Raw genomic sequence first — 24,314 nt, forward strand, 5'->3', positions numbered from 1 at the left:
CCCCTTGGAGCCCCATGGCAGTCCTCCTGGGATCCCCCGGGCTTCACCAAGCCACATGCAGGTGACAGGCCTGGAAGATCTCTAACAGCCCCGCTGCACATGCTCAGACACAACAGTCCAAAAGCCTGCCCTCTGCTGGCAGGACTCGCTCCCTGTTCAGTGCGCATGGCACAGGGCCCAGGACCCAGTGACAGGCAACAGGAACACGCAAGGCCAAGCAGTATGGCTAAATCCATTTATTCCGAAATAAACAGGAGTAGAATCACCCGGGAGCAACCCCGTCCCCGCCTCCTTCCTCTGTCCTATGCTATCAATAAACAAATCAATAAATAAGTTTCCCCCACCCCCAAATATTTAATAAACCTCTTCCCCATTTTCCAGCTCCAACCTCCGCTATGATACATGGGGCTGCCCTGCCTCCAGAATATACAAAATGTTACACAGATACAGTATATACACTGGGGAGGGAGCCCACCGCCACCAGCTTATGCCCTTGCCAGGCCTCAGTGAGCCCCAATTGTCCCAAGGCCTGTGCTAGTGCTGCCCAGTTATCTAGCTGGACAAGGGGGGCACATGTGCCCCAAAGTGCCTCTGAATAGAGGATCCCCGAGAACCTCTGAATGGAGGGCTGCTTAGTGGGGGTGAGAAGGTCACCAGGGAGCTCCTGCTCCCCGAGAGGCAGCCTGCTATAGAACTGCCTTTACTGAGCCTCTGGCTCTTCGTTTTTCTGCAACTATTACTAGCCCAGAAATTAGACGGCCCTGGCCAAGGAAGGTGGCAAGGGGTCTGCACCTATTTGTCTCCCTGCATTAGATGGGGGGCTCATCATTTTGTCTCCCCACATTAGACGGGGGGCTTATTTTGTCTCCCCACATTAGACAGGGGGCACATCATTTTGTCTCCCCATATTAGGGGGCACATCATCTTGTCTCCCCACATTAGACGTGGGGCTCATCATTTTCTCTCCCCACATTAGACGTGGGGCTTATTTTGTCTCCCCACATTAGACAGGGGGCACATCTTTTTGTCTCCCCACATTAGACGTGGGGCTCATCATTTTGTCTCCTCACATTAGACGTGGGGCTTATTTTGTCTCCCCACATTAGACGTGGGGCTCATCTTGTCTCCCCACATCAGACGGGCTTATTTTGTCTCCTCACATTAGACGTGGGGCTCATTTTGTCTCCCCACATTAGACGTGGGGCTCATTTTGTCTCCCCACATTAGACAGGGGGCACATGTTTTTGTCTCCCCACATTCGACAGGGGGCTCATCATTTTTTCTCCCCACATTAGACAGGGGGCTCATCATACCCGTTCTCAGGGGTCTTATCTTGCTAGTCTAGGGATAAAAGGGTGACTGGGGAAGGATGACTGGGGACGGGGTGGCAGGGACAGGGTGGCAGGGACGGAGTGGCAAGGATAGGGTGGGGGCAGAGCCCCCGGCCCCAAGTCTCCAGGCTTTGCCTGCTTGTGTCAGGCTTAGATCACCATGATCTTCACCTCGTCATTCTCGTCGGCCCGGTAGAAGAAGGGGACGCAGGGGTTGGTGCCCAAGCCTGGGTACTCCTGGGGATTCTGCATTTCACGCAGCAGCTGCATGATCTGCTGCGCAGTGAGGTTCTCAGGGGCAGCCTGGCCCAGCAGGGCCTCTGCCTGGGTAGGCTCCACATTGTTGGTGAGGCTCACCTCGTGGAGATCTTTGGAGAGAGAGTGGCAGCGCTCTGAGCAATGTGCCAGCTCTCCCTTGCCCGCCCTCCCTCCCTCCCTCCCGAGGCCTCTACTCACCATCCTGAGCGGTGTTTTGGCTGTCGACAGCGCCAAGCTCCTGGGCGGCTGGGGGCGCTGTAGCGGGCTCGCCAGCAGGCTTCTGGGCAGCTGCCACAGACTTGCCATACCATTCATCACGCTCGTTCACCAGGCGTAACACCAGCTCCTGCAGCTCCAGCAGCTTCACCTGGAGGGAGAGGCACTCAGCACCCGCCCCTGCCCCGCCCCGGCCCGCAGAGATGGTCAGAGCCCCCACCTTCATTTCCTCCTTGTCCTGAGCCAGCCGGCTAATGTACGCCTCCTTCTCCCGGTGCCGCTCCTTCAGCACCGCCCTCTGATTCTGGTACAGGGCAATGTACTCTCCTGCAGGGGGGTGGGCAAGCAGACAGGGCTCAGATGCTGGGCTCCCCGATCCACCACGCAGCTCCCCTGCCCCGGCCCCGGGCCCTCCTGCTCACCAATGGTGTCTGTCTCTCCAGACAGCTGGATGCAGCGATGCTCCAGCTCCTCTACTCGCTCCTTCAGATCCACTTTCTCCTGCATGAGCTCTGTAAAGCGGCTCTGCAGCCCAAAGAGCAGGGTCAGGGCTCAGCAGCGACCTGCCCCTCCTGCCCCTACCCTCCCTGGCCCACGTCAGTGAGGACTCGCTCACCTGCAGCTTGTCCATGGCCACCTGGAGGGCCTGGTGGGTCTCCCGAGGCACACTGTCGCCCCCACTCCCAGGGGCTGGGGCCTCCTTCTCCAGCTCCTGCTGGGACGGGGCTGCCAGGCGAGCCAGGCGCCGGCAGCGCCTCCTTTGCTCCTTCAGCTGCCCGTGCAGCCGTGCCTGCTCTTCCTCAGCACTGGCTAAGGCCGAGTTAAAAAAGGCCACCTGTGGGCAAGAGGTGCAGGTGTGCTTTGTGGGGGGATACACAGGAAGGCAGAGAGATCTCCTCCTCAGGGCCTCATGGGCCTGCTTGTGGCTCAAGAATGGTGGTTCCTGACCACTGGCTCCCAGCGGGGTTTGGGGGTCAAGAGATGTCAGAGGGAGAGAAAGCAAGAGGTAGGAAGGGTGTCTGGGAGGGACCACAGAGGCAGGGAGAAGGTGGGGCAGGGAGGTCAGCTCACCATGGCCTCTCGGCTCTCTAGGTCCTCCGGCACGCTCAGCTTTGGCCGGGGAGCCTCCTCATCCTTCTCCACAACATCCAGTCCATCTCCTGTTGGGGGCAGCCAGAGGTCCTCAGAAAACCCCACAAGGGAGGAAAAGGAGAAAGCTCGGGGCCCGGCTCTGCCCCCTCAGCCCCCGCCTCACTGTGTAACCCTGGGCCAGCCAGTCTCCAAAGGAAAAGGATTCACTGTCCTCAAGGTCTCTTCCAACTCAATTCTATGCTGCTCAACAGTCATCCTCGTCCTTGGGCTCTGGCCTCTCCCTCTGGGCAGGCCCACTTACCTTCTTCCCCAGGCACAGCCATGAGGCTCAGCTGGGCCTGTAGCTGCTGGTTCTGCTGGTTGGCAGCTTCTAGGCGCTCCTAAGGGGCCAGGAAAGAGTGTGAGAAGGGACGCAGGTTGCAGGCCTTCCCACTCAGGGGCCCAGCACTCCAACTCCCTCACCTGGGTCTCCTGCAACTCTTGGCGGGCCACCTTGGCCGCCGCCTTGCCCTCAATTTCCTCGTGCTGCAGCCGGTCCATGAGCTGGGTCTGCAGCACGAGCTGCCTGTGCAGCCCCTCCCTCTCAGAGGCCACCTGCTGATAGGCGGCCACGTACTGCTGCAGGTGGCTCGCGTACTGGTTTCGCTGCTCCTGCAGACTCTGAGCCTCCCGGCTCTTCAGCTCCACCTGCGGGAAGACCCTGGGAGTGAGGGCAGGTGGTGGCTTGCTTCCAGAATCTGAGACCCCTCTGCTGCCCAGGCCCCTGGCTTCCTTGCTCCAGGGCCTAAGTGACCACCTCCCTTGCCCAGAGCCCCAGGCCTCCTTCACTTGGCCTCACACCTCATAATAACCCTCTCTTTTAACTCTCAGGCACAGACTGGTGGAAAAGCAGAGTGCCACCAACATCTGTTATGTGCAGGCTAAATGCCTAATACTTTACCTGTGTGATGCTCATTTAATCCTCAACACCCCTATGAGGAAAATGCTAATCTCCCCCCCCCTTTTTTTTTTTGGTGAGGAAGATCAGCCCTGAGCTAACATCCATGCCAATCCTCCTCTTTTTTTGCTGAGGAAACTGGCCCTGGGCTAACATCCTTGCCCATCTTCCTCCACTTTATATGGGACGCCGCCACAGCATGGCCTGCCAAGCAGTGCATCGGTGCACGCCCGGGATCCGAACCGGTGAACCCCGGGCCGCTGCAGCAAAGCTCGCGCACCCAACCGCTTGCGCCACCGGGCCGGCTCCGCTAATCTCCTTTTTAAGCTACGGAAACTGAGGCTTAGAGATGTAAAGTGAATAGTGACCAGTGGGGCTGAGGCGAGAATCCGGGCTGAAGCCAAAGAGCCACGCATCGTCCACTGTCTCTTCTCCTCTGATTAGGGGCTCAATGCCTCTAGCGGCCCAGGGCTACCCACCTCGAAAAGTCAGAGGGCAGGGAGCAACAAGTAGTCACAGACCCTGAAGGACTCTAGGGTCACTTGTCCCCCCAGGCTGGAGCTGCTTCCGTCCTGGCCCTGGCACCCAGCTCATCCCTGGCCCAAGCTTGTCCCCTCCCCGGAGGCTGGCGCCCGTCTCCTAGCCCTTCTCAGGCGGGGCCGGAGTTACCGTCTCCTTCAGGTCTCCCAGCTTCTCCTGCAGCTGGCTCAGCTTCTTGGCCAGCTCCTTCTTGACGTGCTGCTCCGACTGCAGCGTGCTGGTAATCTCCATGTTGTCATTGGTCTGGACAGAGAGAAGCAGTCAGCGGCCACCCAATGCAGCTGGAGACCCCAGAACTTGGTGTCCACCTCCCACAGCTCAGGGAAGGGTGGTGGCAGGTGGGGAAATCACCCCCTTTCCCCCACATTCATCTGAGCAGGGCTCTCTGGCTCACAGGGGGCCTTCATAGGCACCTTGTCACATAAGGTCCGTCCAACCCCATTTTACAGGTGGGAAAACAAGAGCCCAGAGGGGTTAAGCGTCTTGCCCTGCACCAAAGGCCTTGGCCAGGGAGAAGGGCAGGCTAGCCAGGGAGGGCTGCGCACCAGCTTGACGAAGCCATCCTGCAGCTCAGCCAGCTGCGACTTAAGCTCGCGGTTCTGGGAGAGCGCGCGGCTGATGGTGGTGCGGTCGCTCTGCACGGCCTCCAGAACCTGCTTGTGCTCCTCCACTTGCTCCCCCCACAACTCGGCCGCCCGCTGCAGCTCCAACAGCTGCTGCTCCTGCTCCCGGTTCAGGCGGCTCAGACTTGCATTGTCTTGCACTTGGGCCTGCAGCTGCCCTGCCAGGCTCTTCACTTCCTTTTGAAGCTGTTCAGCTTCTGCTTGCAGGCGCCGTTCCACCTCTGAGGGCCCTGCTGGGGGCTCCTGGGGTCGGGGCACAGCTGAGAAAGGGAGCATACAATAAGGGCCTCTCGCCTCTGCAGTCTCAAAAAGCCCTCTTCTTGGTCCACAGCTCCTAACTCAGCCTCCTTGCCCCAAATCTTGGCTTCCTAGCTAATAATTCCTCACATTCATATGATGTTCAATCTGTCAAGACACTTTCAAATCGAGTTCTTTACAGTGGGCACTCCACCCCCTTTTTGCAGATGGGGACACTGAGGCTCAAAGAGACTGCAAGACTTGCCAACTCCTGGTACAGCTCTCTCTCCCTTGGCCACGATGCCCTTCCATCTACCCCCCTCCCTGGGGCATTCGAAGCCACCTTCTCCAGCCCGCCGACACCAGTTCTGCTCCCTGATCACTCCAGCCCCGGCTCACCTATCTGGTTCTTCAGTTCGGCCAAGCTGGTCTCCAGCTCCTGCACCCGGCTCACGCTGTGCTCCTTCTCCTCCCTCAACCTGAGCATCTGCCCAAAGCACACGTGGGGGAGCATATGGAGGGAAGGGATGGAGGCATGGCCAGGTGACCATCCCCCTCTCTACCCCCACCTACAAAACACACATATCCACCTCTGACCGCACACGGCAAGTGACGATTCCCATTTCACAGGTGCCCAGAAAGATCAAGTGATGTAAGGTGGGGGGCCGAAGGCCACAACTCACCTGCTCCGACACCTGCTGCATCTTCTGCTGCCAAAAGGCATTCTCTTCTTTCAGATTCCCTGCGTACTGGTCTCTCTCCACCTGCAGTTGCCTCAGCAAATCCTTCAGCTGCGAGAACGGGTGCAGAAGTTAGCAGGCGCTGTCACTGGGCCTCACCTGCTCCTGGTCACCTGGGGTCATCCTCCTTCCACACCCCTCCCCTGCAGAGCCTCACCTGCACCACTTGTGTCTCCAGCTGTGCCCGCTCTGCCAGGGCCTGCTGTAACTGCTGGTTGTTATCACGGGGTTCAGATTGACTAGAAAACTGGGTGACGAAAAATGAGGTCAGATCTGGGGAGCCCAGGCTGTTCCACACAATCCCCCCCGGAGTCTGAGCTAGGGTCAACGTACAACTAAGGGTCAATAAAAATTTCTATCATCATATTATTAATACCATATCCTTAGGCTTTATATTTCCTACTCAGTGTAAACAATTCAAACAATAAGTGTTCAATGTCCTCCCAACCTTTCTTCTAGCTCTCTAATCCCACCAATCTGGTGTGTATAATTCCAGACCCTTTTCTATATATATGCAAACATCTTTAATTAGTACACATTACAGTTGTGTTGTCTTGGGGTGGTGTCATATATGGTTCTGCAACTTATTTTCACTTTGCTGCATACAAGATATATTTAATTTTTGTAATGGTTGCATAGTAGTCCAATACTGCATATAGCATACTTTAACCATACTCTTACTGACGGCCTTTCAGATGGCTATAATGAACAAGGCTACACACTGCTGTCCTGGAATGGGGTGGCTGGGTCACAGAGCATGGGCAGCCATCCAAACTTCAGAGCAACCTTAAATCTCTCTCTTGTAGGCCATTTATTAGACTGCCTATCATAGGAATGAGCACAAAGGAGGCTTTCAATTAATACTTCCTGAATGGAAGGGTGGATGGATGGAGGGAGGGGAGGGGAGGGGAGGGGAGGGGAGGGGAGGGGAGGAGAGCTCTCTGTTTACTGCCCAGGCCAGAGCAAATCTAGAGACTCATGTTTCACTCTGGGGGCCTGACCAAGAGAGGAGGCCTGACAAATCAGGTCACATCCACAAGAGGGCAATCAGGAGGGTGACAGACTGCATGAGAAATAGTTGAAGGAGCTGGGGCTGTTTAGCACAGAGAAGATCTTAGAAAGGACAGGGGACCCACATACACTCCCTTTTCAAAGCATCTGAAGGACTCTTGGGAAAGAGATTAGACTTTTCCTATGTTGTTCCAGAAGGAAGACCCTAGTGGAAGGAAGTTACATGAAGGCAGAGTATTGCTCAGTGTGAAGAAAAACTGAAGAGGAGGAGCCCTCTGACCCAGGCACCCTAACTACCTGGTGGCTTGGCCCCTGAGAGGAAGTAAACAGACGCGTGGGCTAGCCTTATAACTGTCATCTATAAAACAATGACTTTCAACCAGGATGCTTTAAAAAATAAAAATCAAAAAGCCCTATCCCTGAGATTCTGATTCCATAGGTCAGGGCAGGGCCCCAAACTGTGGATTTTTATCAATCTCTGGAGGATTCTAGGGCAGGACCAGAACAAGGATCCAAATTTTCCATCTCCTGGCTGGAGGTCCCCCCACGATGATCCCGAAAGACCCTGGCCCCAGCCGGATGGGCCCGACTCCCTGGGGCTCCAGCCCCTCACTTGTTGCAGCAGGAGCTCTGACATCTCCAGCTTCTTTTGCAGCTCCTCCATCCCGAGCTGCAGGGACTCCTTCTTTGTCAACAAGACTCGAAGCTTCTCCTCCAGTTCTGAGTTCTGCTGCTTCAGGTCCTCAGTGTTTTTGCTATGACCAGAGGCAGTGGAGAAAGGCATGAATCAAGAACAGAAAGGATCCCTTTGGTGATCAACCCCCTCCCTTCACCACAGAACCACAGTGGCACTGGAAGGGACCCCAGGACCAGGAGTCACAAGTGGCAGGCCAGAGAGAGGACATGAGTTGCCCGAGGCCACAGCATGAGTTGGTGGCCCAGCTGGGACTAGAGCCTGGCTCTGCACAAGTCCCAACCTGACCAACCTCCTCACCACGCTCACTTGTACCCTCCCAGCTCCTAGCACGTCCCAAGGCCTCCAGCCCTCCCCCAGCCCTGCATCCTACTTGTTCTTGTATAACTCCAGCTTGAGGGCATCTCGCTCTTTGGTTAGTTCCTTGTTGTACTGCAAATACAGAAAGGCGAGGTCAGGATTGGGCAGGCAGAAGAGGCAGCTGGCAGACTGACAGCAGCCACAGTAACTACTGCATGGCAACACCTCCTCACCCTGAGTCAGACTTTACATTTCCCCAAAGCATTTCCAAACCCATGTTCTCATTTGTTGTTTTTTGTGTGTGTGTGTGAAGAAGATCAGCCCTGAGCTAACATCAGGGCTCTTCATTCCTCTTTTTGCTGAGGAAGACTGGCCCTGAGCTAACATCTGCGCCCATCTTCCTCCACTTTATATGGGACGCCACCACAGCATGGCTTGACAAGCGGTGCGTCGGTGCGCGCCCAGGATACGAACCGGCGAACCCAGGGCTGCCGCAGCGGAGTGCGCGCACTTAACCTCTTGCACCACCAGGCCGGCCCCTCTCATTTGTTTTTAATAAGAACTCGGGCAGAACTCAGGCAGGTAAAGAGTTCTAATCCACGGCTGACAGAGGCCCAGAGACAGCAGCTCAGAGTGCTTCAGCAGCATCATCACTTCTAAACCCTGGCTGAGCACTTGACGGGCACATGCTAATCCCACTTCATCCTCACAGTCACCACATGAGGCAGGTACTACCATCTCCATTCACAGGTGACAAACACGGAGTATTAGAGGTTAAGGTGCTTGCCTACAATCACTTAGACAGAGATGGGACTGAACATCCAGGTCTGTGTGATTCACATTTTCTCCCTGGGGTCGGGGGGCAGGTATGAGGGGAGAAATTAAATTTGTATTGTAATCTTTTGTTCACTTTTTGAATGGATGATACATTGACATAAGGTACAGAAGTGGCATGTCTCCCAGCCACCCTGTTCCTCTCCCCCAGGTTTTTATGAATCCTTGCACACACCTCTTACATATATATCACACACACACTTCTCCCCTTTCTACACACATGGTGACATACTAAAAATCCTGTTCTGTACCTTCACGGCCTGAACACCTAGCACTTGGCCAAGGCCCACAGCCAGTTGAAAGCAGGGTGGCACTCAGGCTCTGGGCTCTGCGTCGTGCTCGCTCTAGACAGCACCCCCGACACCCAACCCAACTCATCCCTGGTTGCTTCTAACAACCATACAACTTTAAAGCAGTGAGAAATGGCCTGTGTGGCCTTCTGGGCAGCAAGACACTCCATCCTGCAGAAGGAACCTTTAGGCTCACTCCCTGTCGCCTCCAGTGGATGGGGCAGTCTGCCGGGCTCACCCTGTCTGCCTGTTTCTGCTGCGTGGACACGGCAGACAGAGTCCGCTCCAGCTCCCCTACGCGCTGCCGGGAAGACTGCAGGCGACTCGCGAGGTCCTCCGACTCTCCTGGAATGACAGAGGCAGAAATGGAGCCCAAAGAAGAAACCCCACTGAAGGCCCGCCGACGTGCCAGGCTGAGGACGAAAGGGAGTCTAGATTCCCACCTGCTTTCTGCCTGGCTGCTTGCTGAGTATGAGCCAGGGCTGTCTGTAATTCCGTCTTCTCAGACACGAGAATCCCTATGGTCTGAATGTGGACCTTTGGGAGAAAAGCCAAACGGTGCTGAAAAGGAGGAAAAGAAATGTTCCCTAGGGGACATGAGGGAACAGCATACAGTCCACTCACCTGGAGCTGCTCTCTTAGAGCCCCTTGTTCCTTCGCAAGCTTTTGCTTAAATTCCTTCTTCTCCTGCAGGAAGAGAAAAGAAACGTCTCACTGGGAGGAGGTGGAGATGAAACAGCAAAGGGCATGCCCCCAGAATGCCACCAATGGCCCAGGACAGGCCCACCAATGACACCAGATTATGGGGGGGGGGGCAGGGGGCCCTTTGTTTCTCCAGGCTGAGAGCAGGCAAGACGAGAACGGGCCTGTACCTCTGCGTCCTCCCCCTAACCCATCAGCCACATAACAGGCAGACAAGGAAATCACATTACTTTTTCTAGTTGATCCAAAGTTTCCTGGTTCTGTTGTTTCTGCAGGAAGAGTCAAAGGAACGTGACTGACGCTGTCCCCTTTACCATGCTCCCCAGACCAAGAAGGAGGGATGGGCAGGGGCCAGGAGCGCGTTTTAAAGGGAGAGTTCATGGGGCCGTGAACTGACAAACTCTCCTTAAGTTCCCGAGCAAAGCAACTTTGCGTCTTAGGTGGTTTTGCTCATAGCTACAGAAGCGAGAGTCTGAATCCAGATTCCCTTGAAACAACAATGATAAACCTCTAGAAATGGACTTTGAGAAGGGAAAGACTCCCCTTCTGCCAGCTCGGGATTTGGAAGGGTACATTCATTCAACAAAAATTTACCGAGCACTTACTACAGGCCACGTTCTGTTCGTAGTAGCAGGGATACAGGAATAAAAAGGACCTTTAAATCTCACATTTTCTGAGCTAGAAGGAACCTTAGGCACCCTCTAATTCTACCTCCTCAAGAAACTGAAGCCCAGGGAGGAGAGGTGACTCGTCCAAGATCAAAGACGGAGCAAATCAGGGGCTGAGTCAGGGCTGAAACACACCAGTGAGGCTAGTGCTTTCCTTAGAGGCCACAGACCCAGGGCAGGTGTGGAGAAGACTCAAGCAGGGGTTTCTGGAGAGCAGAGTAGGCAAAGAGGGCAGCCACAGAGAGAGCCAAGCTGCATGCTCCGTGCTCGGGGGTCCCTCTAGCTGAGACCTAGCCCCCTCAACCGCATTCTCCCTTGGCACCAGGGGCCCCCAGACCCTTTCTTCAGAGCCCCAAGGGGAAACTAGAGCCCCGGATTGGCAGCACAGAATCAGGGGACCCCACTGGACTCTTACCAATTCCTCTATCTTGCTACTGAGTTGTTTGTTTGTTAGATTGCTGGAGTCCAGGGCTACTGATAGCTCTTGGTACCGGCTCTGAGGCGCATGCAGAGAGGAGGAGTTGGAGGAGGGATGGGGGAGAGGTAGAGAGAGCAATCATTAGGGTTGGGGGGTGTCTTGGCTGTCTCAGCTGGCAGCGGGGCACCCAGCCCCGGCTGTGGGAGGAGGTGGGGGGCTGGCCTGCAGGGTCACTGGGCCATAATCCAGGGCCACTTACCTCCAGATTCTTTATATTAGCAGAAGATGCTAGGCCCTCCCCATTGATGTACGATGTAGACTAGGAGAGATCAAAGAGCTCACATGGAGATGCTCTCTGTCCCCCTCAATGCCTAAGCCCTCTAACTGCCTGTCTTCCCCATCAACTGGCAAAATTTTATTTGCTACCTAACTTGGCCCCCTCCTCCTGTAACCCCTTTGTGCCAACTTCCCATGGTTCTCCTCTCCTCCTCGTCCCTCCCCTCCCAAGCAGCTCGCATCCTGTGCTTTCTGCAGTAGGATAAAAGGATGTAACGCATCTCGTGGACCAACCCCTTCATTTGTACAGCTTCAAAGAAGAGACTCAGAGACACAACGACTAGCTAAACATTATCCGGCTGAGTCGGCTGGTCCCAGGATCTTCCCTCCCTCTTGGTAATCTCTACCTCAGTTTCTTTCTATCATATTTTTCTTTCCCCTCTACCCCCCAGTCTGGGCTCCAATTTCTGGGGTACCTCTTTCACAAGACCGTTGAGCTGCTGAGAAAGCTGGCGCAGGCTCTCAGTAGATGAAATGGATCTAGGGATGAACACAGGAGGCTCAATGGGAAATAGGGGGTCATGGGCAGGGGCCTGCCCCAACTCCCTCAGGCTAGGGACTGCTGCCCCCACAGGAAACACTCACATGCTTTCATCCATGGGACTAGGACCATGTTCAGCATCATGGTTCTGTTTGGGAAGAAACACATGAGGTGGTCACTCAGTTTCCAGTAAGTACCACCCAGGGGTGGGGTGATCCTTTCCGACAACCTTCCATCTCCCCAAACCTCAAGGAAAAACCGGGTCTTGGCCTCCCCCATCCCAGTCCTTGGGAAGGGCACTTGGCTCTAGGAACCAAGCTACCTGAAAAAAGGGGAAGAGAATCCATAAGTAGGTACGATCCTCTGGGAAGGAGGAGGGGACAAACATACAGTGGGGCAGCGGGTCCAGGGGAAAGAGGCACAAACCTGAGTTGATGCCATGCCAGTGACACGGGGGGGACTAGCACTGGGGGAAGGGACACCGTCAGGTGACACAGTGTCAACAGCAGGTTCTGAAGCAGTAGCGGCGCGGTCTTTGGGCGCCTGTCACAGAACAGAGCAGGGGGTTAGGGGGCCATGCAGGGAAGGAGGCGCTTCACTGCTATGGATGCAGGGGTGCGGAGCGGGTAGGACAGGTGTTGCTGCAGTCAGAGTGACAGTCACACATGCTGGGAGCCACCCTGGGGTGTGGCTATGGCTCGTCCAGGCCTCAGGACGCTCTGCAGCCTTCTGGACAGCAAAAGCTCAAAGCAGGGACTGCACGACTTCCTTTGTGAACACATGACGGCCTTGTTCTCCCTGGGGCTCAGCAAATGACCAGACCAGGCTCTGACCTGTGGCAGCCACAGCAGGTGGAAGGAGGTGTGCCAAGTCAGGGAGCAGGCAGGCACCGTTCTTCCAGAAAGCCAGTCTGTGCCTGAGTGACCCTCACCCTGGGCCTCTGCTGGGCAGAGGGTGGTGCTGATGAAGAAGCAGATGTGGTCACTGCAGCTTTCTGCCTCTTTCCTCTCTGGCTCTCCTTTCCTCCCTTCTCTCCTCCCCACAACCACTGGCAATGTTTGCCCGATTCAGAGATTCAGGCCTTTTCTGGGAAAGAAGCTGCCCAACTGGAATCCTCTCCCTGCTCCTGGAGGTACCCCCCTCCAACCTCCTCACTCCTCACTTCCCAATCAAGAAACCACCTGAGAAACCAGAGGTAAGATGTCTACCCTTTGACTCGCAGCATCCTGGAGAACAGTCCTGGGACTGAGGACCAGGAGCCATAAAGAAGCTGCTCCCTCTTCTCCAACTGGACCCACCAGCTTGACCAGAGCCCCATCCAGCCTCTCTCCAGGCTCAGACCTGACACTTAGTTGAAGCCTCTGGCTCTGGAGCTCTAATGTCCAACAGGCCAAAAGGACAAAGAGATGGGGAAGATGGCTGACAAGCTAAAGCTTGATGAGCGAAGAGTGCTAGGGAGCCACGGCCTGGCCAGTGAGGCTGGGTCCAGGAGGAAGAGGTTGCACCTCTCTCGGGGGAAAGGGCTACCTGCTCTTTGGAGCCCTCAGCCCTGCCCTCTGAAAACCCAAATCTACTGCCCTCCTTTGAGCAAATGCTGCAGAGCCTGGGGAGCTGAGGAGTCAAGCTGTTTGCATGTTTACTGTCCACACTGGAACCTGATGTTGCCTTGCCAGCCTGTACAACTGAATCAAACAGGGAAGAGCAGGGGTTCAGGAGCTGGCCGGGCATGAGACTCTGGGGGAGGTGGGCACACTCCTAGCCACGTGCCCTGGCAAGCTCTGGGTTCCTCCTGGCATCTTGGGTTCCCACTGATCTCTAAATGAGACACAAGAAAGCTTAGATGGGAAAAAAATATTTTTCTGAGGACTTAAATATACAAAACATGACTATTTTATGAGCAATCAAGTTATTTCATCATTTTAAGTCTTGTAGCTAAGTGTGGATTAACAAAACATTGTCCGCTCCCCTCAAATGTCCCATTCTATTAAAAATTTTTGTATTTCTCCATCATTCCCCATTTCTGGAAATGCTACCAGCTCTGCCCAGGGTCTTGTAATCACGGACCTGCAGTACTGGCGTAGAAAACTTAAGTGAGATACAGTTATTGACATAGAGAGGATTTAAAAACAAGAAGGGAATATGAGGATCTGGGTCTTCACTTCCAGGAGAAGAGAGCGATGCGGGCAGAGAACCTTCAAACATGAGTGCACAGGCATGGCTTCAGGATTCCTCTAGGCCTGGGCTCCCCTTCTGCACCACTCGGTGTCTCCTCTGAGTCGACAAGGTGAGTTACCATACCTGGACAGACCTGACGGACTGGGCATGAGCAGTCCCGATGATTGAAACTCTCTAACACCAGCCAACAGGGCCCCGTCCCAGCCCCTCTCCCCACGCCCATCTCCAACAGGAGCTGGCCCTGTTTCAGCCCTACTCCTCCGGCCTGGCAGGTATCCCTGGAGGAAGCTAACTGAGGAGGAAGTGCCAACATCACATCCGGAGGAGGTCATCTCCTAGCCTAGTGCACCCCAGACTCCCCGCCTTTCTGGAAGGTGCTCTGCGAGCTCATAATCCTGGCCATTACCTGCACCATGCCTTCTGCCTGGGACTCCCACTTCCCCCACACTCCGTATGGATGAACGTTACTCACATCTTCAAACTGGCCTCAAATGCCACCCCCCCAGCCTCGAGTCCACTCAGCACAAACCTCTGCTCAGGTGAGCATTTGGAATGATGCCACCTCCCACCTTACTTCTTTCAGCAGAGCCTGCCTGCCTCGGTGTCCATCCCAGCTGGTTCACCTGTTTTCTCCAGCGCCCAGCAAGGTGTCTCTGCTATCAAGGGCCCGCTGAATATGGTTAAGTGTCCAGTTGATTTTTTATTTTTTATTAATTTTATTTATTCATTTTTGTTCCCCCAAAGCCCCAGTAGATAGTTGTATGTCATAGCCGCACATCCTTCTAGTTGCTGTATGTGGGACACGGCCTCAGCATGGCCGGACAAGCGGTGCCTCAGTGCTCGCCCGGGATCCGAACCCGGGCCGCCAGCAGCGGAGGACGCGCACTTAACCGCTAAGCCACAGGGCCGGCCCCCAGTTGATTTTTAAAAGAGAATAGGGGCAGAATATCCTAGTCATTCATCTGTTTGGTTAACCTCACTAACTCTACGTTCCCTACTTTCAAACCAAAATGAATTAATCAACTCGAAAAATCACAAACTGTTTTGTGGTCTATTGGTCTTTTGGGGACAGATGCCCAGAGGGCAAGATGCTTTGGTTTTATTGAATCTCTCCTAGTCTGATAGCACCACTGGGCATTCAAACTTGAGGCTCAAATAGCCCAAATGCCACACACCTGCTCTGGAAGTTATTCCCAAATTACCTTTAACCTTCAAGGTGCATCTCCGGTGTGGGGGAAGGAAAAAAAAAAACCCAACCAACCAAGCGGGTGAAAAAGCAGACATGAACAGGCCAAGGGTTAATGACAGCAACATAAAATAAGCTCGAGGCAAAGTATCCCCCAAACCAGAGAAGCCACACGGGCATGCACAGCTGGGAGAGAGCAAGCCAGAGAGGGGGGTCTCGGCACTGCCTCACCTTCCAATTGTCCAATGGGGGGAGTGCTACCCCATTGGAGCGGTTAAGGTCGGACACCAGCACCTTCAGAATGTCCTGAATCTACAGGAGGCGAAAAGGGAAAAACAAGGGCAGGGGGAGAAAGAGAAAAGTGGCTTAGTGAGAGGCAAGAGAGTCAGGAAAGGAAGAAGAGACGGGTTCAGGGCAATAGAATGCTGGAGAAGAGAGAAGGGAGTCAATACCACAGCCTGTGCCATCTTTCCAAACAGCCACTTGCTGCCTTGCCAAAGGCAGAAATCAACATAAACAAACGGATGGAAAAGTCCCCTGAATGATGCCGTCACACAGACTGGAGTCACCTTAATACATCCATGAGACCCTCTCCTCAGGCCCAGGATGCTAGCGAGTCTGGAAAGGCTCCAGACTCCCATCTCCATTTTAAGAACCAGAATTCCAAGTATGGGGTCGCTGGAACAATGGGGGCTACAGCTAAAAAACAAGTCTGTAAAGACATTGATCTGATCCAACAAGATCATCTCAAGATGAGGAAACTGAGGCCCAGAGAAGAAAGTGATTTTCCTGAGGTCATCCAGCAAGCTGGTGGCAAAAATGGACTAGAAACTCAGATTGGCTCCTAATCCAAGCGCCCGGGCTCTCTTCACCATACCCTGGGAGTCTCTTGGTGCTTCCTAAAGGGAGAGCACGAGGGTAAGTGGCTGTTCTCACTGCCTGCATGGCTTCCCCCTGAGGCTAGGGATGAGGAAAATCACCAGAGCAGCAAGTCAAATAGCAATTACATTTTACTGAACGTTTACTCTGCACCAGGCCTTGGACTAAGGGACTAATATAAAAACAACAACAATCCCATTTAAGCTTCTTAAGTGTAAGTAAGACAATACTACCTCGATTTTGCTGATGTGGAAACAGAGACCTCAAGAGTTTAAACAATTTGCGCCAAATCACATGCCGAGCAGAGGGAGAGGGAAGATTCAAATCTGTACCCGACACTTCCTTCCACAATCTTAACCACTACCCTTTACTGCCCCATGAGCATCCCCGTCCCCAGATGCCTGGCCAGCTAAGACTCACATCTTCAGGAGAGTGACCATCATCAGAAGTGGTTATCTCAGGGCTACTGCCATTTTTAATCTTCTTTTTCTTCTTTGGGAAAGCACCAAGGTTGTTCTTCTGCTGAAATTCCCTCAACTGCATAAAGGAAAAGCAGGGAGACTCATGAGAACCATAAGCCCCTGTATTCACATCCTATTCTACAGTTTACAAAATATGCTTATATTCGTCATCTGATTTAAGGTTAATGACTGAAAAAATAGACTGATAACACGGCTTAAAAAAAAAATAATAATAATGGAATTTGAATTCAACCTTCTGACTCTGACTTCTGGGATTATGCCTGAATCAGCAGCTGCCAGGGGGCAAAACCAGAGGCAGAATGGAAAAGTAAACATATAAGTGAGCAGACATCAGGGTCCTTTCCTATATGTCTATCAGAGCTGCACATCAGTACTTCTCAAACTTTTACACCAAGGTATCCCAATGGCAGAAGGCACAAAGGCACACGCCTAGTGAATCTGGGAGTGTAACAGCAAGAGGACAACTCGAGCACTACTTCAGAGTGAAGTCTACTATAATCTTACAAATATAGTAAATGTCACCCCTAAGTACATTAATGTAAAAAGCTTTCTCTCTTAAGAGAATCAAGTAAAAATGACGCTTCAGTCTCATATTTATCCTGTGGCACTCAGAGCATCCCATGTTGAGGTGGTGATTTGCGGAAGACTCCCAGCTGTAAAGTTCAGTTTCCTGGGATCTGTCCCACAGAGGATAAGCAGACCTCACTCCAAAACAGACTGAGGGGCACTCTGGTCTCAGAATCATATGGAATTAGAATGCGAGGTAGAGAATTCAGATTAAAAATTTGAAAGTTTCTCTGGAGAGTAGAAACCTGGGAGAAAACTAGTCTCCCCACGGTCACCCAGAGACGTTGCCAATGTTTCGAGATCACTGGTGAAATGTAGGCTTTTCACACTGTCAATGTCTAAGGATGGGGTACAGTCTACAGTAAGGGACCCTGAAACCACTCCCATCTAGGTCCCGTAGTCCGAAGTCCCCTTCAAGCTGAAAATCTGTGACGCGACCAAAGAAACTGTTAAGGGGATGAAAACACTAGGGGACTAGGTCGTAAGATCAAATACGGGGCTCGCGGCGGTAATGACAGTAACGAGGGGGATTGTGACTTCACTACATTCCACTCCTCCCCCGCCCCCCTCCCTCCCGCCCCGCCGCCCGAGTCGCCGCTCCGCGGTGGGGGGAGGAAAGCGCAGGGCCAGGACCGAGGTGCTTGGAGACCGGGAGCTCGGGGAGCCCGGGGAACCGAGAAGGTCTGATTCTGGGCGGCAGGAGGCAAGGGCCGAGCCTGGATCAGAGAGTCCCGGGGGTTACCGGACCAAAGTCAACCGGGGGCGACGGGCGAGGGCGGGGGCTGGGCTGCCAGGGGGCGGGACCGGCTAGAAAGACTTTGGGGGGACGCCAAGGGGCGCCAAGGGGCTCGCCCCGTGTGCCTCAGAGGCAGCACAGACTCTAGCCAAGGCCCGGCCGTCGGAGCGGCCTCGGGCTGGGTCAGGGAGCCGCGACCCGGCACGTTTTACCTTTTTCTTGGCCGCGGCCAATTTCATCTGTCGGTTTTCTTCCGACATCCCGGGACGGGGAGGGGGAAGGTGGGGCCACATCAGCGCGATCCCGGCAACCACTGCGGAATTGCTTCCGGCAGCTACCGCGCAGCCGTGCGACTGAGCCAGAAAAGGCGGGACCAGCCTATTTATAGACAGCTGTGTGGGCGTGGTCTCAATGCTCACATCCCATTGGCCGGTGAGAAAGATGAAAGGGAAGGGGGCGTGGCCAGGTCGCCGTAGGCAAGGAGGAACGGGTGAGATCACAATGAAAGCTGCGCGCGCAGCCGCTGTCTCCGCCCACCTCGGGGGGAGGGGCGGGGCCCGATCTCACAGGATGCGCGCGCAGCTCGCTGCTTGACCGTTCCTGGTCTCCATCACAGGATACCGGTTACCTGGCAAACCGGAGAGGCTGCTCTCCCGCCCTCGCCCTGGACCCTCCAGCGCTGCAGACCCCCCCGAGACGGGGACCCCGGACCCCAGGGCTCAGGAGGTGGGCCAGGAGCGGACAGCAGGGGGAAAGCGCATCCCTTCACAGTCCCTTTCCTGACTCCCCATAGCTTTGCTCCAGACTTTCTCATCCCAGAGATCACCTCCAGAGACCCCGTCCAGTCCTCCACACACTCCCCGCTATCAGAATCTCCCGTTCCTCGAGGATCCCTACCCTGATCCGGGGAGTATGTCTGCTCCCCTTCCAACTGGATCCAGTCCCCGTCGCTCCTACTTACCTCCGGCTCCTTCTCCCACATCCCCGCAGTCCCCCTTTCCTCCCAGAGCAGATTGTAGGTCCAGTCGGCTTTTTTCCCCTCGGTTTCCTCTCCAGGACTCAACCAGGACTTTCCAAAAGTTGCCGCGGGTCCTTCCGATCCCCTGTGAGTATGCCTTCCGATCCCCTGTGAGTGCACCCCTTTGCCCTCCATCGTGTTAGGCACTGCTGCTCCCCGCCCTCCTCTCCATCCCCAGCAGCTGCTGACCCACCGCCAGCCGACTTCAAGGTCTTGCCCCAGCAGACCTTACTCTGCTGAGAAATTCCAGGTCATTTTTCAGTCCTTCCCCTTCTTTTCCTCCTGCCACCAGGCTTCACAGAAGAAGCAGTGTCAGTACCCCAGGCTCTAAGTGGGCTCTGTTTGTCCCTGATGGCACGGCAAGTGGTTGGTTTTGTTCTTTTTCACACTATTATCCCCTCCCTCACCCATTCCACCCGAACAGAAACCACGCTCGTTCCCCCAAACATATGCTGTCTCCTGCCTTAGGGCCTTTGGAGGTACTGTTACCCGTCTGGAATACTTTTCCTCCAGCGTTTTGCCAAGCTGATGTCTATTCATCCTTTAGAGTTGAGCTTCTTCAGAGAAGCCTCACCCCCACTCCTGACTCAGCCCACTTTTCCTGTTAGACCCTCTCTTAGCACTCTGTACTTCAATGTCAAAGGGTTTTTCAGACTTGTGATTAGTTGATTAGTTATCTGTCCTTCACTCATTTGACAAATTTTCCTGAATCCCTGCTATGTGCCAAGTACTGCTGTAGACACAGTGCCATCAGCAGTGAGCAAAACAAAGTCCCTGCCCTCATGGAGTTTACACGCCACAAAGAAAATAATAATGATGAAATGTATATTATGTCAGGTGGTGGTAGATGTTATAGAACAGCAGGTCGGAGAGATGGTGAGCGATTGAGGAGTGACCATTTTAGATGGGGTGGTTGAGGAAGGCCTTTCTGATTGTGTGACCTGGGAGTAGAGCTTCAAGTGGAATTATCTAGAGGAAGAGCATAATTGCCAGGTATTTTATATTTGGGACTAGGCTATTCTTTCCATGAAGTCAGGGGGCTAGGCGTGATGTCTGACCCATTGCTGAACCCCTGAAACATTTGCTGGTGCTTGGCAGATAGTGCTTACTGACTGTTTGTTGACTGGTTAAAAGCCCCTGTCCTAAGAATAGGAACTCTGTCTTCCTCTCTTCCTCCGTCTCTTCTTGTATCACGTGTAGATGGCCGATCCAACATGCGCTTCCTGAAGATTAGTGGTGTACCAGGCACCAGCCTTTGCGGTATTTAGAGGCAGAAAGGGCAAAGATGAACTGTAGCCCCAGGGAAGGGTTTTGTTTTCAATGAGATTATAAATCCAGCAACATCACAGGCTTGAGAAGAGAATTCAAGAAGTGGACCTGAAGCAGATTCTCGGGTCAGATTGGGGACTAGGAGGGGCCCTTCAGTTAGGATTGAGTTTGGCTGGGAGTGAGAGAAAAGCTCAAATAATAGTAACTTGAACTGTCATCAGGCACCCAGGCCTCTGTCTTGTTCCACCACATCTTCAACCTGGTTTCTACCTCACCACCCAAGATAGCTGTTCTGCTCCAGCACTGCTCCTGTGTTCCAGCCAGCGGGAAGGAGGAAGGCCAGACAAAAGCATACCCTCTCCCTGGAAGGACAATTCCCAGATGTTGCATATAGCATTTCTGGTTAATTTCCACTTGCCAGAACTTAGTTAGAGGGCCACATCTCATTCCAAGGGAAGCTGGGAAATGTAGTCGTATTGCGGGATGGGGGTTGTCTGTTACCAAGCAGAAGCAGGGAGTGGCTTTTGGGCGACAACTTCTAGCTTCTGAATTGTGGATAGTTGATCAGTCTGGCTAATGACTTTTTGTGCCAATCAGCGGCCATCTCCCAAGTCTGGCCAGGCTTATGGGGCCAGCGAGGATTCTCTGCACCTTGACATTCAGAAACTGAGGGAGAAGAGGGACATGCTGGACGAGGAGATCTCTCAATTAATATCTGAGTAAGTCTTGTTGGGTCCCTCAGCATGCTTAAGATAACTTAGCTAGTGCCCAGTAACTGAAACTCGATTGCTGTTGGATTTAGGGTGTCTCAGCAGCCTGTCTGTGTAGGGTGTGGTCAGGCTGAGGAGGACCAGGAATGGGGAACTGGAAAGCTGTCAGGAATGCAGGTTATCGCTCTCCCAGTCTCTCTCTGGGGCCCTCGTTCTCTGCCTCTGCTTCCCTCTGCACATGGACTCCGTTCTCTCTGCAGGAGGGGTTTTTCAGTGCCATGGGGAAGCTGACTTTTCCATAACTCCGAGTTTTCCCGTGCCCCTTGCTCCAGCCACGTGGCACAGACTGAGCAGCATTTGAATGCCCATTTCACACTTGAGGGGATCTGACTAGCCACTCATGTGAATCCTTCAGCTGTGGCCAGGATCACATAGTACCAGTGTGGCTAGGGGCCCCTCCCTAAGGGTACAAGGAACATTTGCCAGGAGTGATGGGCTGGCCAGATCCCCTGCCCTTCTGTAAGCTTCATGCAGGCAGGGTCTATCTTGCCATTGCCATGTCCCCAGTGCCAGGCACCTAGGAAGCCCTTAGTGAACATTTGCTAAATAGAGGCTTTGTTACGCTCTGAACCTTGGATCCTCATCAGCTTTCTTAACGATTCTCTCTCAATCTCTCTCCATCCCTCATCCCAGAGGCTACAGTGTGGGTGAACTGGAGGACCACATCTCCCAGCTCCACACGTATAATGACATCAAGGATGTAGGCCAGATGCTGCTGGGCAAACTAGGTGAGCAGCAGGACTCCAGAGGAGCGACCAGGGCTCGGAGGGAGTCCCCATCCCCCAAGTTAGAAGCCTCCTGGGTTGGGCCGGCCCCGTGGCTTAGTGGTTAAGTGTACGCGCTCCGCTGCCGGCGGCCCGGGTTTGGATCCCCGGTGCGCACCGACGCACCGCTCCTCTGGCCATGCTGAGGCCGTGTCCCACATACAGCAACTAGAAGGATGTGCAGCTATGACAGACAACTATCTAGTGGGGCTTTGGGGGAAAAATAAATAAATAAAATCTTTAAAAAAAAAAAAAAAAAAGGAAGGCTCCTGGGCCTTCTAACTTGCCACGCCTCTCATCTTTCTCAGCTGCCCCACTCCCTGAGGGCCCCTGCCCTCCCTGGCCGCCTAGCGAAGCAGCTGTACAGCTCTTAGCTGAGTCCCTAGGTTTTTTCTCTCCAGTGTAGAGCCTGCTTAAAGCTGCAGGCAGGTTTGAGCATGGGCTGGCCCACCTGCTAGACTGAGGACTAGGGGTCCCAGTCTTCTGGGGTCTGCTCACACTGATCAAGACACTGTCCTTGCCTTAAGCGGCCGACTTTCTCCAGAGGCAGAAAGTGCAAGGGCAACTCCATGTGGCTTAAAGAGGTATTTCATTCTTCCCTGAATACAGTCTTACTATCCAGAGGGCTTAGCCAAGGCACAGACTCCTGTGTGTCTGGGCGGGCCGGGACAGCCTACCTTGGAGGTAAGGAAGTGTGTCGATAGCCTCTGTTCCATCCCCTGGCTCGGATTGGTGGGCACTCTGATGTTCAGCAGCCAGTGACCATTTGGGATAATGTGCAGAGCTGGGACCGTCTGCCCAGTTGCCGCATGAGTTTTAGCACTTGCAGAATTACCCTTCAGCTGGGATTCCACAGCTGGGAGGGCTTCTCTGTGTTTCAGTGGGGCATAGGTCCCAAAGGAGGGAAAGGAGAAAACAGAAGGAGGGACGTATAGATGGATGAAGAGAGGAAGATGATCAGGGTCCAAGAAGAAAGAAGTGTGGGGAGGCTGTAGCCTAGTGGCCACAAGAGCTAGCTAGAACCCGGCTTGAGACCTGCCCTTCTGGGCCATAGGACCCGGAGTGGGCAGCGTCTCCTCTCTAATTTGTTCAGTGGATATTTACTGAGACCCCACTCAGTGCCGCTCTACAGGATTTGGGACACTTTGCTGAACAAGACGCTTGAAGGTCTCTGTTCTCATGTGACTTATATTTTGGTGTTGGGGTGGGCAAGGAAAATGGTCAATAAGTAAAGGAGCACAAACAAAGGAATCTAAAACGTGTTCAGTGCTGTGAAGGAAGTGAGGGACAGGATGGAGAATATTGAGGTGTGAACAGGATGGCGGGTGGGGATGAGACAGGAGGTCAGGGAAGAAGAGTCTTTGAGGGAGCTGAGGAAGGACGTCACCAAATAGCAAGGGCATGGCACGTGGGGCAGGCTAAGGAGGCAAGGTTGTCCACAGGCCACGGATACAATGTAAATGTAAATTTACATTTTCAGCAGATGACTCTAGCTGCTCTGTGTGGAGAAAGGATTCTAGGGGAGCTTTGTTTGACTGCTCTGCAAAAAGTGGGGTGAGGGCTCCGTGAGGCTAGTTTGGGGTATCCAGGCAAGGCCCACAGTGGAGGGGCCTGGAAGGAGTAGCAGGAGGGTTATCTTAGGTAACTATGAGAGCAGGAGGAAGGTGTAGGAGTGAGTCCTGGGCAGGTCAGGGCTCTGGCCATTCATCCTCCCGCTTCTCCCACTGGCTAGTCATCCTTCCTTCCTTCCTTCCAGCCGTGATCCGAGGTGTCACCACCAGAGAGTTGTATCCAGAATTTGGCCTGGACATGAGTGACTGAGCAGAGGCCCACAGCCCTTGTCCCCGGCCCACTGTGACAGGCAGAGGGGCACATGAGAAGCAGTGAGAGCCCAACCAGCACACCTGCAGGGTTTCCAGCAAGAAAGTGTCAGAAGCTTTTTCTGAAGATCCCAAGCTGAGTCAAGAGGGAGCCTAGAGAAGAGTGGTGCAGGGAGGAAGGGATGTTCCCAGCTCCAAGATTCCTAAAATGTCCCAGTGATACCTGTGTTTGTCTATATGTATCCTATTTGTAAATAAACATATGAGTGATCTTGATGTGAATCTGTACGCTGATTGCCTCTCCTCTGTAGCCCCCTAATCTTACCCAGGAGAAAAAGAGCCTGCCTTGGGTTATGACAAGTTTACATGTGCCAGGCACTGTGCTAAGTGCCTTACATCCATGATCTCTAACGCTTAAATCCATTCTATGAGGAATTAGTATTGCTATCCCCATTTTACAGATAAGGAAATGGAGGCTCAGAGAGGCAAAGTGACTTGCCCAAGGTCACACAGCCAGTAAGTAGCTGAGCAGGGATTTGAGCCCTAACTCTAAAGCTTATGGTTTGCGATACTACCTTTCTGGGTTGGGGGACAAGCGAGTAAGAGCTAAGAGCAACACTGGGGGGAATTCTCCCCTTGTAAATCGATCCGCCAGATGAGGGTTCCAGTCCCCAATTATAATCCTCTGCCAAGCAAGGGTGAGTGGTTGTCTTTCTTCATTGCCTGTTGGTTGTCATAAGCCTTCATTGGCAGTTGTGAACCTGAAGGTTACAACTGCTCAATGCAATCCAGATGGCAAGATTTCACATCCAACTTGCTGAGTGTTCTGACTATGCCAGCTGCTCCTCTGGCCCTGGCCCTGCTGGGCATTCTCATAAGGTTTCAGATGTGGTAGCAGCGTTTGGGGACAGGCTGTCACGAGGTGAAGTAAGTATAGCTT

At 53.7% G+C, this 24,314-nt stretch overlaps 2 protein-coding genes across 10 annotated transcripts; one reads left to right on the forward strand and one right to left on the reverse strand.

The window, feature by feature from the left end:
• Positions 1 to 1,197: 1,197 nt before the first annotated feature.
• On the reverse strand, positions 1,198 to 18,061 carry GOLGA2 (golgin A2). 9 transcript variants are annotated; one of them, XM_058524161.1, is made up of 27 exons: positions 17,946 to 18,061; positions 16,369 to 16,485; positions 15,301 to 15,381; positions 12,135 to 12,251; positions 11,813 to 11,856; positions 11,644 to 11,707; positions 11,151 to 11,210; positions 10,889 to 10,969; positions 10,036 to 10,074; positions 9,728 to 9,790; positions 9,547 to 9,640; positions 9,342 to 9,448; positions 8,053 to 8,111; positions 7,599 to 7,740; positions 6,132 to 6,221; positions 5,918 to 6,025; positions 5,634 to 5,721; positions 4,920 to 5,257; positions 4,504 to 4,617; positions 3,360 to 3,584; positions 3,199 to 3,277; positions 2,877 to 2,965; positions 2,422 to 2,640; positions 2,228 to 2,330; positions 2,026 to 2,132; positions 1,788 to 1,956; positions 1,198 to 1,699 (listed from the first exon to the last, which is right to left on the reverse strand). In XM_058524161.1, the coding sequence occupies exons 1-27, from the start codon at positions 18,024 to 18,026 to the stop codon at positions 1,482 to 1,484; spliced, it is 3,096 nt and encodes a 1,031-aa protein (XP_058380144.1). In that variant the 5' UTR covers positions 18,027 to 18,061; the 3' UTR covers positions 1,198 to 1,481. The 9 variants fall into 9 exon arrangements, with proteins under 9 accessions (XP_058380144.1, XP_058380147.1, XP_058380145.1 ...); XM_058524164.1 differs by lacking the exon at positions 10,889 to 10,969; XM_058524162.1 differs by lacking the exon at positions 10,036 to 10,074.
• A 113-nt stretch (positions 18,062 to 18,174) lies between these two features.
• On the forward strand, positions 18,175 to 23,650 carry SWI5 (SWI5 homologous recombination repair protein). The gene is made up of 6 exons (XM_058524682.1): positions 18,175 to 18,223; positions 18,282 to 18,459; positions 18,790 to 18,838; positions 20,618 to 20,739; positions 21,424 to 21,518; positions 23,311 to 23,650. Exons 1-6 carry the CDS (start codon positions 18,175 to 18,177, stop codon positions 23,373 to 23,375), a joined length of 558 nt encoding a protein of 185 aa, XP_058380665.1. The 3' UTR covers positions 23,376 to 23,650.
• Positions 23,651 to 24,314: the final 664 nt, after the last annotated feature.

Source organism: Diceros bicornis, chromosome 28 (assembly GCF_020826845.1).
Source record: "Diceros bicornis minor isolate mBicDic1 chromosome 28, mDicBic1.mat.cur, whole genome shotgun sequence".
NCBI lineage: Eukaryota > Metazoa > Chordata > Mammalia > Perissodactyla > Rhinocerotidae > Diceros > Diceros bicornis.